At 49.5% G+C, this 16,145-nt stretch overlaps 1 protein-coding gene across 1 annotated transcript in view; it reads right to left on the bottom strand.

Annotated features, from left to right (window-relative positions):
* Positions 1–11,431: 11,431 nt before the first annotated feature.
* Positions 11,432–16,145, bottom strand: part of LOC129383766 (uncharacterized) — a 644,189-nt gene continuing 639,475 nt past the window's right edge. Inside the window, exon 10 of the mRNA XM_055068540.2 lies at positions 11,432–11,686. Within this exon, the coding sequence (XP_054924515.1) occupies positions 11,662–11,686 (25 nt within the window). The 3' untranslated portion in view covers positions 11,432–11,661. The remainder of the gene's footprint in view (positions 11,687–16,145) is intronic.

Below are 16,145 nucleotides of genomic sequence, written 5' to 3'. Positions count from 1 at the left end.
CGTTACACAATGCCGTGTTGGTTACTCGAGTTCTCCATGTAGCCGTTCTCAGCCGCATGTAGTCTGCTGTACGGCTTGCTCTTTATCGTCCTCGGTTCGACGGGTCGGGCGTCTTTCGATGCGTTTTCCAGCTGCGATACTCTACACTCGAAGGCATCGAGCCGATGCGACATTTCCACTCGCATCTGCGCTGTCTGCTGTTGTAGATCTGCGCGCATGTGCACGAATTGCTGTGGCAAATATACGAACATTTCTTAGAAAATGCCTTTTACGTCTACAAGTGTACAGTCAGTTTGCTCGTCTGCTTTCTCCTTTGCCCTTCTCTTATGCGGCGGCATCTCTCCACTCGTACGGGCGGCGGCGGAGCTCGATTTGGTGTCGACGCCCTAGCTGCGGGCGTGTTACGGGTTATCTCTGCAATTTTTGTGTTCTTAACTTTTGCGTTTTCCACTTTAAGCATTTTTATTTCCTCCCTTAGCGTCGCGTTTTCTCACGTTGTTTGCTGTAACATCTGTCTGATCTGTGTTATTTCCTGTTCTAAGGCGGACCCAGCGCGTGTAGGTGCAGCAGCAGTGCCGGAGGCCGCGCCTGCTCAGCTCAGCTGTGCCCGGGTTCCTGCCTCTCCTCGGGTAGATCGCTATCTTGATCTTGCTCTGGATCTCGATCGGGTTCTAGAACAAGTTATGGACCGGGTCCTTGACCTGGACCTGGCTCCGGGCCGTTCCCAACGGTTCTCGCGACGTAGTCCCGGGGATGAGCCTTCGGTTCGCTGTCCTTCCGATTCGTAGGTGTTCTTGCCCGTTGCTTCGCCAGCTCGCTTGTTGTAATCGTTCATGCCGTCGAGCGTCTTCACAGGACCAAATACGGTATCTTGTATTTTGCCTTACAGCGTCTGCCTCCCGAGACATGAACTTGCCCGCATAGCTGACATCTTGCTTCACACTGATGTTCTTGCGTGGTGTTGGCCACATCGCATCCTCTGCAGATATTTTCGTCTGGGTTGGAGCAAACGTCCGCTGTGTGTCCCAGCCTCCCGCATTCATAGCAAATGTCGATTTGCTTCTTGTATAGCGAGCACCGGACGATAAGTGCTCCGTATTTCACGTATCTCGGCACGTGCAGTCCGTCGAAGAGTACCATTACATTGTCTGTGTTGCCCATCATCTTCGCGTGTAATATGCTTGGATTTCTTGCTGTCACTAGGCTGTTTATGATATCTTCTGAGCTGTCTTTCTTGGTATATCCCTTTTATGAGTCCTTTAGACCTGTTTTCCGGTGCCGCTCTGTAGGCGCTGGTTTCATGTTCTTGCTCTCCCACTCATATCTTCATGATGGCTTCGTACCGCCTGGCTCGACCTTCCGACGGCGTGCTGATGGCCACGATATTTTGCTTGTAGATCATGCATATGCTGTATTTTTCTGCTGCTTCGCGGCCGACGACAGCGGTGTTTCTCAGGCAGCAGTATGTGCGTGCCTGCCTGTGCTCCGAAACGTGGAGACCTCCTTGTGGTCGCACGGTCACTTTGTGGTCCTCTGCCGGCAGATGAGGCTTGCCTTGATAATTTGCCGTATGGTTCGTTCATCTGTCCACTTGATGTCGCTAGGCGCGCGCGTCGGCGCTGCTGCGTCTCTTGGCATAGTCGGGCCTGATCTGCCTTCGGATCTTTTCGTGATTCTTCTTGTGTGGACTTCGCATCATCCCGCTTCGTTGGTGAAGTTCTCCTATTGCATATCTTCTCCTTCCACACTTATGACCCCGATCGTGGCGCTAGACGTGCGGTCGAGGCGTTCCAGAGGGCTCCCGCGCGTCCTCGTCGGCACGTTAGGCCTAGCTCTCTTTCCCACCTCGGCAACGCCGGAGGCAATGACCGATGCCTGGCGACTCAGAATCGTCGACGTCGGTGCCAAAAAAGTGGACCGACCTTGCGACAACGTACAACACAATTCGGGCGATTTGTATGTTACACATGAAACTGGTATCCTAAATTTCGATTTCACAAGCAGTGGGTCAAGTCACAACTATGGATACACATTTTTAAACAAACAACGCAGGAATAATCCCCCCCCCTCCCCTCCAAACAAAACAAAACATCGACACAATAACAATTGTTGTCAATTTAGCCCCGCAAGTTAGGAGTATTGCTGCAAATGTGTCTTTCTCTTAGTGGACAGCTGTCGATCTAGTAATTCCGCTATGGAGCCGGAATTGCTTTGGGAGCACAATAAATAACACGTTACCTTTCAAGCGAACTTTTTCTTTGCAAACCTCGCCGGGCTTCGTGACCATGGCAGCGGCCTGGCTGTTCCCTTGTCGAGTGACATGGGTTGGGCTTTGTTTGAAGTCAGAGAAGCGTAGAACAAAATTAGGTTTGAAGAAAGACTCAGGCACATGCATTAAAATAAATGGGCGGCTAAAGTGCACAGGTATGGGTAACTAAATGGCGGGGACACACAATGGAGAAACAGGTCATCAAAGTTGGCAACCGAGTACAGGGTAATTGAAAGCGCAAACAACCAGGAGTCATCAGAAAGAAAGTGTGAGAAACAGAGACAGGGAATTGGATGCAAAGAATGAAAAAAAAAAGATCGTGGAGAGTTACACAAATGAGAAGAAAGAAATGAGAAGGGAAAATTTGTACGATAACACAAAGGGCTTGCCTTGCTAGTTGAGGCTAGATCTGGTTGCCTAAGGACAAAAACATACCGGAGCAAATATGCGCAACAAGATGAGGCAGGCGTATGCAGAAGCGAAAATCCGGAAGCCATTCAGAACAAGCTAACACAATGCGACGCGATTCACCCAGAGTGAAGTAACGTACACTTTCGAGAAGCACTTTGATTTAAAGTGGCAGGACGCATCAACCGGTCAGCAGTCGAGATAAGCAAGATACGTATTGAGTATCGGTGGAGAAAAAAATCAGGGAAATGATCGATACACCCGGTTCTGTTGCAGGCATATGCAGCGGTGCAAGGTGGATAGAAAAGTTCAGAAGCGTAAACTGTTGGGCCAAATGGTGCATCATGTAGTGTCGTTGAGCGGAAATACGGGCGGGAAAAAACGGAGTGGAGAGGACAGACGATCATATAGATAGAAAGTTTTGAGGAAGAGAGAGACATGTATACAAAAATGATAGAATGAAAAGCACATATAGCATACATGATTAACTCAAGCAGGCTAGGTGGCTGTCACCGTTCCGTTTCGAAGGGGATGTCAATAGATCATCATCATCATCACAGCAGCAACCGCGGCGCCGTGCAGGGAAAAAAAAGGAAGCTCGCCTTCGCGCATCCGTGACTGCACGGTAATAAGCACACTTCTTGCGGATAGATTGGATACCAATGCGCGTGTGTGTGCGTGTGTGTGTGTGCACTCCACACAAAGATCTGCTACAATTCTTTAATGCGACCAGTTCAAAACGCGCGCCAATGTAGCGCGGCTTTGTACATGAAATAGATTCAAGCCACCAAAATCTGAGAGAGAGAGAGAGAGAGAGAGAGATAGAGAGAGAGAGAGAAAAAATAAACGTTATACAAAACCCGACGTGGCGGCCTCGCCGGCACCAGGGACTCTGACGCGCATACACGCACTGTGAACGTGCTGTGGAAAGGTCACTTCGTTTAGAATTTCGCAAGACAAGAGGGGAGAGCGGGTACCCTTGCATTTTCAAAAGAAGCGCACAATAGGAAGCACCCATTCGGCAGATTTCAACAACAAGGCGAAATTAAGCGAAGTCTAGTAAATCGTGCGGCCTCAGTTGCTCGCCACAGAAGTCAGAGTTACTCGTCATCAAGCGAAGAAGAAAGAAAGGAGACCAAGAGAACGTCCGCATCACCATCGACGGGACGACCATAACACCAACCACGCAAGCACGTATCCTGGTTGTCATCTTCCAGAACAATGGCATGGCGGGGGCGTTGATCGACAAAATGAAGGGTTCAACAGAACAAATTTCGAACATGATCAGAAGAGTCACAAGCAGAGAAGAGGACTGAAGGAGGACGATGCACTGACGCTCGTCCAGGCCTTCGTGACGTCGCGCATCGTTTACGCTGCGCCGTACCTCAAGTTACTCAAGAAAGACAGGGACCAGTTGAACGTCATTATACGCAAGGCAACCAAGATGGCGCTGGGCATACTGAAGCATTAATCGACCGACAAGCTTCTCCGCGTCACCGAAGAGTTAATAGAAGCCCATCTGTCTAATGAAAGAGTTCAACTCAGTCAAACTTCGGCGGGACGTCGCGTTCTTGCCATGTTGGGCTGGCAAGAGGCAGAGCGGTAGGAAACGGGGCCCTTACCCAGGTTGTGGGCGCATAATATCGACAGTAAGCCGCTGCCTCGAAACATGAGGTCGGGTCGTAACGACGGCCGCAGAGCGGCTCGTATAGCGGCCTTGACGGATACTTTAGTTCAAATAGTAGTAGAGGGGTCACTCTCTTCACAGACGCTTCGTTACCCAAGTTTTCATCGAAAGCGACGTTGGCAATTACGACGCGTGGTGTTCTCGTAACCTGCGCCTCCATCAAGACGTCTTTTCCGGAGGTGGCAGAAGAGGCCGTGATAGCGCTAGCACTCACGCAAGGTGGGAAGAATTGTCACTGACTCGCAAAAGGCGTATAACAGCTACAGAAAGGGGTGGGTGTCTCTTGCGGCACTAGATATTCTCAAGAGTAAACGCGACGTACCTGAAAGGAAAGTTGAATTGATATGGACACCGGCTTCTCTCGGGCGAACTTGCCCACAAGTCCGCCCGAGAGTAATTTCTGCAAGACTCAGTTAGGCACGCTCCAACACGTAATTGGAGTATGTGATTTCGTCAAGGCAATCCCGCCACTTCTTACCTGCCCCACTACCCTACTCCATCCCTCATCCACCCTTACCGAGCGATGGGAGACCTTGCTAACCAGCCCCGCCCTGGAAGACAAGCTCGTCCTGATCTTCAGGGGCCAGGCGGCTAGGGAAGCATATGGGTCCCGTGAAGAGGGAACCACTTCCATCGAGGGTATCTAAGAAGATGTCGAGCTCGGCTCAATAAAGTTGTTTCTCTTTCTCTCTACACCACCATGAACCACGTGAACGGTGCAAACGCTTTAGAAACGGCTATCCATTAAGTCTGAAGCGAGCCAAATACCGCTGTCATGCGGTCACGTAATGTATATCTGCCGCAAACAGAAATGAACCGCTGCTGCGGTGACAAAAGTAAATAAAAAATAAAGCGAATAAGGGTCAGCGGTGCTTCCTAAAAATTTTCCCACCGTTTCACCATAGGGCCACGATGTTTGACCGTAAATGCACTGCTCCAGTGAGGGGCCCAAAAATAAGCATGGGTTAAGAAAGTCGGGCAGCACTTTAGCCTGCAAGTTTCAGTAGCATTTTCTGCACAAACATATGATGCCACACAGGCTTCGCTAGAGCGCGGTTCTGGCACAAATTTGGTATGCGAAGCTGTCGTGCGCTGCGCCAGTTATTCCGACTTGGGAAGCGCGCATGCGTAAGGCCTCCTCCGTTTTACGAAATATTGTTTATCAATGCATTCTTGAGACGATAAAACGAATGGCAGTAATGTTACGGGCTTCGATTCCTGGCCAGTGGTTTCGCATGATCCCACCCCCATAAAACCATTTTATTCATAGGCACCTACGTGCAACATGATGACTACTCGAGGAAGCGATGGGACCGGACGAACACAAGCGGCTCATTCTGACGAGATTAGGCACCTACAGAGTCCAGACATTGGCTAGAGTCTACCGATGCGATTTCACTGGGAGAGCCTATTTACCTTAGGGGACATAAAATAAACCAATGACGACATTATCCCGATACTGGTCTCTGCACGGGTCACCTCTTAATGGTAATTTCTACATTATGTTAGCAGGGCGACATTACCGTGTCCGCATTACCGTGTCGGTCGGTACCACTTCTAGCGTTTCTCGTTCGGTTTCACTTGTCAAGCATACTACGCAATCAAATAGGATAGACTTAGATTGACACAGAGCAGGCGCTTTGGGAGACTTTGGGGAGATGCGTTCTTTCTCCAATCGCTGAACTTTACCCGCTGCGGCAGCCCATAGTGACTATAGCGAAGTGCTGCTGAGCTTGAAGTTGAAGGTTTGATACCGGCCACGATGGTCACCTTTTGGTGGGGACGAACGCCACAATTGCTCGTGTGCAGTGGCGTAGCTAGGTCGTCTGGCACCCGGCGCCCATAGGGCTTCTGTCACCCCCCCCCCCCCCCCCCGGGTGTCGTCGAGGAAGGCGAGGAAATCGCCCCCCCCCTTCCCCCCCTCTCCTTCGCTTTCTTAGAGATCGCGAATGCAGTAGGTATACACGCTGTTTTTTCTGCGCCAAATAACAGCGTGCTGCAGTGATAACTTGTGGTAAGCGCATGTGCACATCTTCTGTCAGACTGTAAAGCTTCGCAGCCAATACAAATGCGGCATTGTGGAAAATATGGCTCACGTCACAAGTAACAAAAATATCTTTATAAAATTTTAATTACCAATTTCAGCGGCAATATTGCATTTGCAAAGTTGAATCCCGACATTCATATCCGGCCCAACGACAACTTCACAAAAATCGTCGTAGGTACTACGGCGCGCAGTATTTTGGCTGTGGACAGCCTTGAACGAAAACGAAAATTAAATTTTGTGTCACTGACGCTGATCTCCCCACCATACTAAAAAAACAAAAAGTGCCACCTGTCTCGCTGCTGCGCGAGCGCCAATGATATGACAATTACGAGTTCTCTTCATTCTGATCAATAAAGCCTTGTTTTTATTTGCTGCTATACGGACAAACGTAATTATCCGAGCTGCGGTACCACCACAAGATTGGGAACAGAATAGAGCACGCTTCGCGGCGATTCTTGGCGTCACCATAAAAAGAAAAAAAGGCCGCGATGAAGCCCGTGCCAGCGAAAGCTTGCACTACTGTTGGTCTGCAATCGCAATGGAGAGGATTGAAGGATCAACGTCACTGCATGGTCCACTATTTCATATTTCTTTCGCTGCTGCCATACTGGGCGCCACCCGCAGTGCCAAAGTATTGCTAGCTGAATTGCATCATGCGCCTTCTGCGGGGAAGCGGTCGCTGAAAAAAAAATTGGCAGTGGCTTAGCTCGGCTATGCCAGGATATACGTAGCGAAAGCTAAGGCATAGCATGGTTAACCTTGGTTAATCTTGATTGCAAGTCCAGGTTAGTCTGGTTGTCTAGCTATGTTGCGGCGTTTAGCCAGTCGTTCGGCTTGCTGTTCGTCTGTTTGCTGGGCGATTAGTTTCCTCTTCATCTCGTTCCGATGTTGATTCCAGGCCTCCTACTGCTTATCAGAGTCCCGTCCATAATGCCGCCTCAACTGTGGTTGAGGCGTACGCGAGCTCTCCTTTTCAATTCGACATGTTATCAGGCATGCGACGCAGCTGGTGAAGCGAGCGGAGGCGAGCGCAACGACGAGGAACGCGCTGTGACGTCATACCAAACGGCGGCGGCTGTGGGGCGCGGCGCTGCGCAGCGGCGGAACACCTGTGGCTCGGTGCTACTAGTGGCGCATGCGCAGCAGTGACTAGGGAGCGAGAGAGGCGTAAATATCTGCGATGAGTCGCGCGTTGTGACGTCATATGCCTCTTCAGAGCACCGCGACCAAGGACGCCCGCACCGCGACCAAGGAAATAGAAACAGATGCCCAGACAATCGGGATGGACGCTAAGCTCGCTCACATGCTGGAAGCGAAAAGATCCATACTGCAGAGATGGCGTACCCAGCGACTCAATAGAAGACTTAGGAAAAAGATTGCACTACTGAACAAGGACATTGAGCACCACTGTGTAGTACTCTCCAACCAACAATGGGACGAAGTATGTGCAAGGGCCGATGGCAGCGTGACATATGGAAAAACTTGGAACCTACTCAAACACCTTCTTAACAAAGGTCAAACCAGGAGCTCCCAGACCAAGGCGGCTGACAAGATAGCGAAACGTGAACTCAAAAACTCCAACGAGCAGGAATTTATGGCAAGACTAGCCGAAAGATACATGCCACTCTCGAGCAGCGAGGAAAACGAGGCCGAGGCATCCGGTTCCCCGTACACAGGAGCGGACAACCCCGACCTTGATGAACCCTTCACCCTGGAAGAAATCAGGACCGTCCTTCAAAACTTGATTGGCACATCGGCCCCAGGTCCGGACGGTATTAGTAACAAGGCCCTTCGTAACTTGGACGAAGACTCCGTCCAGTTCCTAGCGGATCAAATCAATCAGGTCTGGGCTTCCGGCAGGGTCCCACCGGAATGGAAGAACGCCACCACGGTTCTCATTCCAAAGCCCAACAAGCCCTCGGGCGTCGAGAACCTCAGACCCATATCACTGACGTCGTGCGTGGGTAAGGCGGCGGAACACGCCATTCAAAACAGAATCTCCAGATTCCTCGAAACCAAGGGACTGTTACCACACACCCTCATCGGATTTAGACCCGGTCTATCAACTCAAGACACCATGATTTTAATCAAGCACCAAATCATTGATGACCCCATTAGAAACGCCAAGGCCATTCTTGGGTTGGATCTAGAGAAAGCGTTCGATAACCTCTCTCACCAATACATTGTGGACACCATTTCCGAACTCAACCTCGGAGCTAGGTTCCACTCGTACGTCAAGTCATTCTTGGATAACAGGACGGCTACGCTCCGATTTGCCGACCTCTCCACGGAGACACTCTCGCTGGGGAGCAGGGGCACCCCCCAAGGCTCGGTCATCTCCCCTATGCTTTTCAACCTTGCCATGGCGGGACTTGCTGAGAAACTAGGGCAGATCCACGGGCTCGAGCATACCATATACGCAGATGACATCACCATGTGGGTGTCCAAAGGAACCCCGGGCATGATGCAGGACATCTTGCAAGAAGCAGTGAACGCCATAGAAGAATTTCTAATTCCCACAGGACTCAGATGCTCGCCTACCAAGTCGGAGCTGCTCGTACGCAGACCCACGCAGAAAGGCCGCAGGCCATACTCGTCAGACTTCGACTATAATCAAGAAATTATCGTACGAACCACTTCGGGACACGCCATACCGTGCGTCGACAAAATCAGAGTCCTGGGTATGATCGTAGAGACTAAAGACGTCAATGCCTCTACGGTTCAGAAGCTCATCACCAAAACCAACAACGCTATTGGGCTCATCAGAAGAATTGCCAATAGACACAGGGGCCTCAAGGAACATAACCTCATCAAACTCATACACGCGTTCGTCACCTGTCACTTCGCATACGTTGCGGCAATGCTCAATTGGACACGATCCGAAAGAGACAGACTGAATGCCCAAATCAGAAAGGTCACCAAGCAAGCCCTCGGCATTCCAACCAGCACCAGCAACGAGAAGCTGGGGCACCTGGGCATGCACAACACCCTGGAAGAAATTGCCGAAGCCCAGCAGCGCGCCCAGCTTGCTAGGCTTTCGACGACGCCTCCGGGGCGCACGATCCTAGAGAAGCTAGGCTTTGCACAAGGACACGTAGAAAAAGACTTTGCGGACCTCCCACGGGACATACGCGCCAGGATCACGGTCCGCCCTATACCCAGAAACGTACACCCCGAAAACAACAGGGGCAGACGACAAGCGAGAGGACAATTCCTTCTTAACCAAGCCTTGGTGAACCGTGAACGCTCAGCTTTTGTGGACGCGGCGGCATACACGGGAAACAAAGCTTTCGCAGTGGCGGTTGTGGACGGCCGCGGATCCACAAGATATGCAGCCACGGTAATTGCAAGGAAGCCTGAACAGGCCGAACAGGTTGCGATCGCTGTTGCGCTCACCGACGACAATCTTTCCCATATCTACAGCGACTCCATAGCCGCTATCAGAGCTTTCCAGAAGGGCACGGTCTGCGCACAGGCTCTCAAAATTGTTTCAAAGAAAGAGATTAAGAAACACTTCATATACTGGTTCCCGGCACACTTAGGACCAAAGCTCGGCGACGTCCCCAACCTTAACGAGGCGGCACACGAGGCTGCGCGCGCGCTTACAGACCGCGCGGCTTCACCCGACCACTCGGAGAATAAGGACGCGCCCACTACATACAACGAAGTCACTAAACACTACTACCTACAACGCAGACAATATAGCACGCCACACCGCACGCTCACTCGAGCTCAAGCGGTTACACTCAGAATGCTACAAACAGACACATACCCCACTCAAAACAGATTACACCATTACATGCCTGAGCTCTACGACAAGTCTTATTGCACCAATTGCAATACATCCCTTAACGTTTATCATTTACTCTGGCCGTGCTCGCAAGCTCACGTAAACTACGAACAGGACAAGCGCAAGTTTGAAGAGGCAATCCGGAGCGAAGAACTCGCTCCCCAACTCTGGGCCGTCCAGCAGGTCCACGACGCCGCCAGGAAACTCAACCTCCCGGTTCCGTCGTGGGAGACGCCCACTCCATGAGAGCCCAAAGCTCTCGTGGCCTGCAGGACCTGAATAAAGTTGATTTCCTTCCTTCCAGCACCGCCACGCGAAATCGCAAGTTCGCTGCCAGCAAAGCTTTCGCTTTAAAAAAAAGAAACTTTCGAGGGTAGGATGGAAAGCGTGAAACATAACGGCAGGTTTCGCAGCGGCTTCTCGGAGCGAGCGGGAGAGGGGAAGTAAAAGCGAGCCGGACATCGCGGCGCCCGCGACTACAGCCTGTCGAGCCATACGCCGCCAAACTCTTCGGCTGCACTGAGTCTGAAGGCGATCCAGAAAATCCCATTCGCGACTTTTGACGGCCGCATATGGCCGCACTTATGCAACGTCACTCTCAACGAACTCTTTCCTGTAAACGCGAGCGCCAGGCACGCTCATTGAACGCCCCCTTGCTGCTTTGTTCGTCTTCGCTGCGCGTTCTGAACGGAAGATGGACCCAAGAGCCTCAATGCCTCACAACTCCCGACTATGTTTAGCGACGCCTGCTCCCAGCATGAACGCATGGCACGAGCGCTAAACAACTCGCTAAGGCGAGATGTTTAGCGACCCTTTTGCAAATTAAGTTTTTTAGCTCGCACATTCGTGCAATTATTTGGTGGGCTGTTGATAGAGCTGCAGCCGACAATTCTGCGGCGCAACGCATAGGGTACATGAGCTTGGGCTACTGGATATCGGAGCATTCTTTGCCATTTGCGCCCAGTAAAGCCGACAGAAAGAGGGGTGTCTTCTGACGTATATGACCCCCCTCCCCCCCTAACCCCTTGCACTCCCCCCGTTGCTATGCCACTGCTCGTGTGGTTAGGTTTACGCGCACGTTAAAGAACCTGAAGTGGTTAACATCTGCCCAGAGTTCACTACGGCGTGCCTCATAATCATCCTGGTCTTGACGTAAAACAACCGAATATCATTTTTTTAACCTTAACCACCGGGCCACAAAAGGACGCATCTCGCAGTGATCACAGCAAGCACAAACGAAGAACACTTTATTTTTTTTCCCTGAGCCAGCTTCCAAATACAGGCTCAGGCCGTGATGACCTTGGTACCCAGAGGTGTCGGCCGTCACCTAAGCAGGTACCTGCGGATTTGTTGCAGGCGATAGTAACTGCCTTTCCCGCACAAATTTACACCGTCTTCGTCGTACTCGACGTTGTACACCGCCCAACCGTGTTTCGGTGGTAGCTTCCTGGAACTACCACTCACGGAATTGAAGAACTTTTCCATCTGAAAAATGAAAGTTTACAAGGAGAAAGTCAGTCACCCTCTCCGCGATTCTACAGCACGTTCTCTTATTCCAGGTTGAAAAATTCCGGGAGAATCCATCTCACGATGACTGTCGACGGTAATGCGATTAGTGTTCAAGGAATGTAACCAACATATGTTCCCGAATACACGTTTATTTAGAATCTCTGGCTCTTACTCTAAAACTTCCATGATTCGGATACATCCGTAATCTCCGCTGTCGGCCCACTTTTCTTATGACACCCACTGGCCGCGGTCGGCCATGAGCAGTACGGCATGACAACGATGCAGTGACGACAAGATAACGAAAGAAAGACATCGAAGGAACGACAATGGCGCTGTGACGGCATGACAACAGTAAGATGACGATTCTGAAATGACAGCGTAATGACGGCATGAGGACAATGAAATGAATACAATGGTATGACGACGGCTGTATCACGGGCACTGTATGAGGAGTAAGGCGTGGCTATGACGGTATAACGACAACCACATGACGAAACTGATTTGACGATGATTGAACGACGACGACGACGACGCAGTGACATTGTTGTCATAACAACGGCGGCATAATCACGACTGCATGACGGCAGCATGATTACAATAGGATGACGAAGGTAAAGACGTCGATAGAACGACGAAAGTGGTATGACGATGATAGCATGACAATAGAATGACGTTTGGGAAGTGATGACATTGGTAAGACGGCAGAGTGATGACAACGGCATGACAACAATGCTTTAACGACGCCTGTGTGATGATAACAGGAGTTAAGTGATGAAGTTAGAAGGACGATGATGGAACGAGCATGACGGCATCCCGACAACTGTATTACAACGTATGCATGGCGAACAGTGAATGACGACGACGTAATGACGATCGTGGCACGAATAGGATGACTGGAATGTGACGACGATAGTGTACCGACATTGGTGTGCCGACGATTGTGTGACGAAGGCAGGACGCCGACGCCGCGACCAGGACGGCATGATGAGAAACGATTGATGAGGCTGGAGTGACCACTATGGAATGACTGCGACGGCCTCACGACGACGGTATGACAACGAATGCATAACGAGTGAGGTAAATGCCGCAAAAGACACATACAACGACAGGGGTGGTTTCAAGACAAAGATTCTCTGCAGGAGCAAGTAGTTGGTAGATGGTAATGTATCACACACACCACACACTGCACACACCACGCGCGCGTGTGGTATGTGCTGTTCTTCCAGGTCCTGTGTGTTTTTCTATAAAGCGAAAGCGTCATGGGTCTCATGAGGCAGAAAAGCTGGCGCTGTAAGCAACGAGTGGTACCAAAAATCATCACATTATGTGATGTCATCAGCGTCTTGATTGACGTTCACTCTCACTCTTTGCGATATCACTCTTTGCGCGGTCCTTACCTTGTTCTCGAACTTCTTTGTGAACCTCAAAGTTTTTGCCCCCGTGTGCTGACACCGATAGAATGCAATGATTGAACACATCTTTTCAACGACAGCGGTAAGCTCCCAGTCAGGATTTGGTAATGTCTGCCGCATGTATTCCAACCCACTTTTTGTTCTTCTGTAAGTGTCCTTCTCATGATCAGGGTCCCAGAGTTGTGAATAATCTACCTACATAAGCGTACTCTCGCACAGACTCTAGAGGCTGACTGGCGATCATCATTTTTTGTTCCCTTGCCAGATTATTGAACCAAGTTGGTGCCGCGTGAACCATGTGAACCAAATGCCGCGAAGTCCTCCAAGTTGTTGGTGCACTGGTTGTGGCGTAATTCAGAGAATATAAGAAACTTCCACCTTCGTGTTTTAAAAGATAACATTCAATCTCTTACTGTTGCAAAGATGCAAATCCGTTTTCGCTATAGGAAAATGATACAACCAGAAGTCCCGAATTACATGAAAATTTGTCGTAAGCCTGTCGGCGAAGGCATTAGCGGGTGAGTCGCAGTCGGATGTACTGTTAGAACTGCCGTTGTCTTCACAAGAAGGCGTCAGCAAATGTTGAGACAACGAGGATAGACTATGGTAACACGAAGACAGATCATGCTTCGGAAATTTCTTTGACATCAACACATTTATGCCATGGCGATGGCACCCCAGCTCCGCGTAAAAAGTACTGGAAAACTTTGTCTACGATACAATCAAGTATTTTCTTGGCACTGGATTTGGATTACTGATACTGCGTAGTTTCCTTGTGAAAAATGAGCATGCCCGCCTGCGTGTGAGCGCGTACACACACACACACACACACACACACACACACACACACACACACACACACACACACACACACACACACACACACACACACACACACACACACACACACACACACACACACACACACACACACACACACACACACACACACACACACGCACGCGCACACACACACACACACGCACGCACACACACACACACACACACACACACACACACACACACACACACACACACACACACACACACACACACACACGCACACACACACACACGCACACGCACACGCACACGCACACGCACACGCACACGCACACACACACGCACACACACACACACACACACACACACACACACACACACACACACACACCAATGTCCTGCTACATGAAAAACTTATATAGGTCAAACGGGACAGTGTTTCAATTAAAGAGCTCGCCATCACAGCAGTAACCTAAAGAATGGCTATGGGAGCCATTTAGCAGGACACTAACAAGTGTCCCTGCACTCCCATATCTGAAAAAACAAAATTCATGGGAAAAAGTAAGAGGGAAAGGAAAATAATAGAGGCTTATTACATTAGAAAGGAAGGTGATAAATGTGTAAGCGCTCCCTCTCTTGCCTTGTCCGGAAAAGAAATAGCTTTTTTTGGATGAAAGATTATGATGTTGCTGATTTTCCGATGTTTTTGCGACTGGTATACGCATGCCTATTCTGAAAAAGGTTTAATATGGCTGGAGAATTTCAAGTAAACTTCCAGTTGGCAGTCAGCGCTTGTCTGTGGTATTTGTTTCCTAGTGTCCTTGTTTTATTCGCGCTGTTCAACGTCAGTTCCAAATATGAACCAACTATCCCTCATCAACATTTTACTCTTTCAGATGATTACATGGCTGCTGTTGCCGTGCTGTAACCAGGATAAAACTTTCATACAACTCTCTTCAGTTAATCTTTCTTCTGAAGCGCAAGAATTGAGGAGTGCGTAGTTGGCGAAGGCGTTAATGAATGGTACTTCATTAAAGCTTCTTTCTGAGCGAGTTGGTGCATCCTTGACATAAAAATTGCAACAGCGCTAACACATGCAACCACAAAGTAACAAGGACGAGACACAAGCGCACATCGCTTGTGTCTCGTCCTTGCTACTTTGTGGCTGCATGTTTTAGCGCTGTTACAATTTTTATGTCAAGCGTTAATAAATGACTGGTGTGTTTTGGGATATTCTCAGTGGCAGAACAAAAAGGTACTTTGCACCAGCCAGAAGGCACTTCGACGCTTTCATTTATGAAGCCAGCTTTGCCGCTAGAAAGTGCTAGAACTGCGTTAATCTTGACTAAATATATAATTAAGCAAAATACAAAATATAGTGGGAAATACTACATACAACATTGAGCAATATGCATTTGGTGGCGTCGTCTTAGAGTACATCGGTAAAACTCTGGGTGAAGCTAGCTGAAACACCCTGTATATATTAGGGGAGGTTAACCGCGCTCCCTGTCCCCCTTTTTTGGCCATTGTCCAATTCTTTTGATATGCACGTACGTACCACTCAACCAGACGAGATCTCGTCAAACCATTGATTTCATTTATTGCGACTTGTCTTTCTTAATTATTACTCAAATTACATACACTAATACACAACAAGACAATTGGGTTTCTGAGCATTTCAGTAATCACTGCTAATTGCGGCACACACAACGCAACATGTTGAAAATGACTAGTTTGCAAAGTTATAAAGCCGTTTAAAGCTAAAAACACGAAGCTTAGGTAACTTCGTATACTGCCTGTCGATTTCATGCTGGCTAAACGTCACGGACACCTGCAGCTTTCGTAGACGTCGGCCCCACAGCTTCCTTTAGTGATTATTACAGAAAACACTATGCTTGACAGTGTCCGCTATCCTTTCTTAAAATTAAATTATGGGGTTTTACGTGCCAAAACCACTTTTGGATTATGAGGCACGTCGTAGTGGAGGACTCCGGAAATTTTGACCAACTGGGGTTCTTTAACGTGCACCTAAATCTAAGTACCACGGGTGTTTTCGCATTTCGCCCCCATCGAAATGCGGCCGCCGTAGCCGGGATTCGATCCCGCGACCTTGTGCTCAGCAGCCCATCACCACAGGCACTGAGCAACCACGGCGGGTGCTATCCTGTCTTGAACGCTATTTTGCCTAGTAATATGCAGATCATGCGCACTTCCTTTTCTGATCTCGGGCACTTCTCGCC

The sequence above is a fragment of the Dermacentor andersoni genome, chromosome 9 (assembly GCF_023375885.2).
Source record: "Dermacentor andersoni chromosome 9, qqDerAnde1_hic_scaffold, whole genome shotgun sequence".
In the NCBI taxonomy this organism is placed as follows: domain Eukaryota; kingdom Metazoa; phylum Arthropoda; class Arachnida; order Ixodida; family Ixodidae; genus Dermacentor; species Dermacentor andersoni.
The sequence above is the reverse complement of the archived record's forward strand: the minus strand, read 5'-3'. Positions and strand labels throughout refer to the sequence as shown.